The 4,661-nt window shown below is 39.2% G+C and overlaps 1 protein-coding gene across 1 annotated transcript in view; it reads right to left on the bottom strand.

The window, feature by feature from the left end:
* Window positions 1–2,930: 2,930 nt before the first annotated feature.
* Window positions 2,931–4,661, bottom strand: part of LYZ (lysozyme) — an 11,442-nt gene continuing 9,711 nt past the window's right edge. Inside the window, exon 5 of the mRNA XM_049625967.1 lies at window positions 2,931–3,823. Coding sequence (XP_049481924.1) covers window positions 3,757–3,823 — 67 coding nt within the window. The 3' untranslated portion in view covers window positions 2,931–3,756. The remainder of the gene's footprint in view (window positions 3,824–4,661) is intronic.

Raw genomic sequence — 4,661 nt, 5'->3', positions numbered from 1 at the left:
AGACAAATTGATCAAATACATACATGTACTAAGGATACATTTTAAGGTTATTAAGGACAATGGATGCCAGCTTTCTCACCATCAGAGAAGGGAGTTCTCTGGGAACAACATGGGAAAAGAGAAAACTAGAATAAACCCTGTGGTGTGGGATTGGAGTTGGAGATACTGATGTGAATTCAATATAAATGGATAGATAGAGTGACGAGTATTGTGCATATCCTCCTTCTCCGGCCATTGACAGGGCCTGGCAACAGTGACACCCTAGTGCCTAGATCTTGTGTTTTAAATACCATTGTCCACTGTGAAGGATCAGTGTTCTTTGGAGAAATGGGTGATTTCAGGGCTGGAGCAGGGAAAGAACAAGGTGAGTCTTAGAACATCCTGGGCCAGAAAACAAGAAGGTGCTCAAAGAATGATGAGAACATGTCAAAATAATGCAGAAGCGAGCTTGCAGGAGCTCCACTAGCCAAATCATGGCCAGCGTGAGCATCAAAAATAAACGATAGTAATAGATTATAATTCATTATAACTTGAATAAAACAGGAAGCCATGAGTCCATACTGATACAATAAATAAATGCATAAGTTGAAAATTTGATAAGGAACAATCTCAAAGTACCTTACTCTTCGCAAATACTTCACAGGGGAGGTGACTTGCAGACATCACCTTCATCAAATGACTGAAATGAACGTCACCAGTAATAGAACATTTCAAAACCGCATGCCACCTAAGAGGGCACAATGAGAACGGCACAGCCTCACTTCCGTGGTACTCCTGCCAAAGAGGCACAGCCTAATCTAATCAGTAGAACCTCAAAACAACCTTAGGACATTTTACAACATAACTGATTTGTGGTCTTCAAAATTGTTAGTTGTAGAAGTCAAGGGGAAAAAAAAACCGAAGAGATGATCCAGATTGAAGAAAACTAATAAAGACCACCAAATACAATACATAATTCTGAATGAGATATTTTTACTGTAAAGAACTTAGAGGGGCAATTGATGAAATTGAATGCGATATGATGATTAGGTGGTAATAATGTAGCATGATTAACTTCCTGATTTGGGTGATGTTTTGAGGTTATGTAGGAATCACATACTGAACAATTCAGGGCCACATGGGCACCAATTACTCTCAAACTATTTAGAAAAATAAAAGGCCTTTGTACTGTACTTGTACATTTGGGGGAAATTGAGTTATTTCAATATGTTTAAAAAGTGGGGAAAATCTGGGTTTTTTTAAAGATTTTTTTAAAGTAATCTCTACATCCAATGTGGGGCTTGAATTCATAACCCTGAGATCCAGAGTAGCATGCTCTACCCACTGAGTCAGCCAGGTGCCCTGAAAATCTGTTATTTTAGAAGTTATATTTCAGCAAGAAAAGACAAAATAAATAAATTAATTAAATAAATAAATAAATAAATAAGATATGTGGTCTATCCAGTGGCTATAGGCATGAGTCCTGGGGACCTCCCACAGTTAGAAACTAAATAGCAGAGAAAAAGCCAGCCAAGGACTGAGAAGGAGCAATCCGTGAGGCCGGGTGTGAATGAGGAGAAGCAGAGGGAGAAAGAGTTTTCTAGAAGTATGAAGTGGTTTACTTCGTCAAGTACTGCTGGGAGATCATGTAAGTTGAACAGAGAATGTGCGATTACTAGAATTGGCCTCAAGGAGTCACAGAAGGAGCCATGAAGGAGAGGTTTCAGCTAACTAAGGATAGCAGCCAGGTGAAGAAGGTTTGAAAAGAGGGGCACCTGGGTGGCTCAGTAGGTTGAGCTTCTGACTTTTTAAAAAATTAATTTATTTATTTATTTTGAGAGAAAGAGCATGTGTGAGTGAGGAAGGGGGGGAGAGAGAGAGAGAGAGAGAGAGAGAGAGAATCCCAAGCAGGCTCTATGCTGTCAGCACAGAGCCCAATGCAGGGTTGGATTTCACTAACCTCAAGGTCATGACCTGAGCCAAAATCAAGAGCAGGAAGCGTAACCAACTGAGCCACCCAGGCGCCCCTGAGCTTCTGACTCTTGATCCAGGCTCTGGTCATCATCTCACAGTTTGTGGGATCGAGACCAGTGTTGAGATTGGCGCCAACAGCCTGGAGTCTGCTTGGCTCTCTCTCTTTTTCTCTCTCAAAATAAATAAATAAACATTGAAAAAAAAAAAAACGGTTTGAAAAGAGAAGGTGAGGGAGAAAAGGCAGGTGAGGACATGGAGTCGGTGTATACAGATCTCTCATCCCAGAAGTCAGAATGATGTAGTTGGAGACTTGTGTTGGTTAATGGAGGTCTTTGTAAGATGGGAGGTTACCAGGACATTTTGTACAATGGCAGGGGGGATCCAGCAAGGAGGGGGAAACTCAGGATGCAGGAAACACTCAGTTAACTTGGAGTAGTGAGAGGGATTCAATCCGAGATTGCATGTGCAGACAGTTATTGGCGGGAGCAGAGGAAGAGAGGTAAGGTGTGACCACTGTCATGGTGGCAAGGAGGAGAGAATTTCGTATGAGGTTGCTTCTATTTTCTCAGTGTCATGTGAGGGCAGGTGATATACTGACGAGAGAGAGTGGAAGATGGGTGGTTGGGTGTGTATGCTGGGTCTTTGAAGGGAGAAGAAGAGAAGTAAAATAGTCATTTTGGAGAGTGGGAACACCACCATAGGAGTGCAGAGAAGTCAGTAAGATGGTCATGCAGACTGAGGGCCCATGTCAGATTTGTGGTTATGATAGTGAGATCTATCAGAATGCTTGTGGGTTTTCCTCCAGCAATATCTAGCTATTTGGGTACAGGTGAAGACATAGGATATATTAAGAGTGCCAAATATATATATTTTTAACACATATATTTTTTCTTCAGAGACACTAGATGGGTCTAAACAAAGACAGACAAAGCCTTTAATGATAATGTTTGTATTTTTTTATAGCATACATAATTTCACACTTGTGGTTAATCAGCAATTATTTCAGGATTTATTCATTCTGCATGAATTTAAGTTAATAAAATTAAAGAACAGTAACAACTCATCTAGTCCTTTATATTCCTTCATGATCAGAAAAGTGCCCAGAAGAATTCTTCAAAGGGCTAAAATAGATTGACACATAAATTGTTAATTTATTTTTAAAGGAGTATGAAAGCAACATTTCTGAGAAAACATTTAAACCAAGGTCACACTTTAGAAAAGCAAAATCCTTAATTCAGGCTGTTTTCGTTTTTGTCATTTAGCATTTTTACTTGATATTGTCAAACAGAGTGTTTTGGTTTGGTTTGTTTTTGTTATTTTTCTGTGTGTGTGTGCGTGTGTGTGCGTGTGTGTGTGTGTGTATTTTGTTTTTGTTTTTACTGCTTTTGGAGATGCCTGAACAGATGAAGGCATCAGATGCCTATGAAGCTAGAATTTTGCCTATGATCAATTTGTTGTAAGACAATCTTCTGTTACATTTTTATAAACTACTGGGGAGTAATAAAGATTAAGTCTGGGTTATTTCTTTAAGAACTGAATGTACTGGAGATGTATTTGATAGGCAAGATTTTAGATAAGCTTTCACCAGCATTATTTCTATTAGCAAACCGAAAAATGTTACAGGATGACTATCAAATAATAAACACATTTGTAAACAAGCCTTTTAGAATAAAGACCATATTTTGCTCCTGCATCTGTAAAAATGTTATTGTTTGAAAGAATGGTAGTGTGACCTTTCACTCAATCACTACTCCCTTAAAGGAAAAAGACCTAGAATGAGCTGAAGAAGGAAAACTCCAACAGTTACACTCCACAGTTCCGAACATACTGAGAGACATCTTTGTTTCGACAGTGTGTTTTCCACGCCACCCTGTAGAGAATGGTGAAATAAATGGTGATAAGGTTAAAACACATCTTCATTGTAATACACATACTTCAAATCCTCTGGGAGAACAGAATGTTTTACCACTAAATGGACAACAGGCTACAGACAGATATTGCTATTTATTAAATGGAGAGATGTACACCAAGTATATCGCCTCCCCTGAAGCCCTCACTAGAACACAGAATGCTGAACATAAACATTGACAAATGCATTCTGCAATAGCACCTGCAAAGTGCTTTCCACATTCACTTAACTCCAAAAGTAGTTTCAAGATACGACAAGGAACGGATAGAGTGTTGAGAATCGTAAAAACTCTAGAAATCCTCTAAAATAAATTGAAGAGTAAAAGAGTAAGATTCTATATTTTTAAGTTTTTATTTAAATTCTAGATAGTTAACATATAGTGTAATACTGGTTTCAGGAGTAGAATTTAGTGATTCCTGAGTAAGATTCTAAATCAGAGGAAGTAGATTGTTTCTAGGTAACTCCTTGTTTAGCGTAAGTCTAGAGCTGCAATGTTCACTTTCAGTAGCATACTTTGGTCTTTGAAAATCCTCTCTCATTTCTCTTTTTTTTAATTTAATTTTAATCTTTATTTTTTTATATTTATTTATTTTTGAGAGACAGAGTGAGACAAAGTGAGAGTGGGAGAGGGGCGGAGAGAGAGGGAGACACAGGATCAGAAGCAGGCTCCAGGCTCTGAGCTGTCAGCACAGAGCCTGGCTCGGGGCTCCAACCCACAGACTGTGAGGTCATGACCTGAGCCGAAGTCAGACGCTCAACCGACTGAGCCACCCAGGCGCCCCCCCCCCTTTTTTTTTTT

This window comes from Panthera uncia, chromosome B4 (assembly GCF_023721935.1).
Source record: "Panthera uncia isolate 11264 chromosome B4, Puncia_PCG_1.0, whole genome shotgun sequence".
NCBI lineage: Eukaryota > Metazoa > Chordata > Mammalia > Carnivora > Felidae > Panthera > Panthera uncia.
The sequence above is the reverse complement of the archived record's forward strand: the minus strand, read 5'-3'. Positions and strand labels throughout refer to the sequence as shown.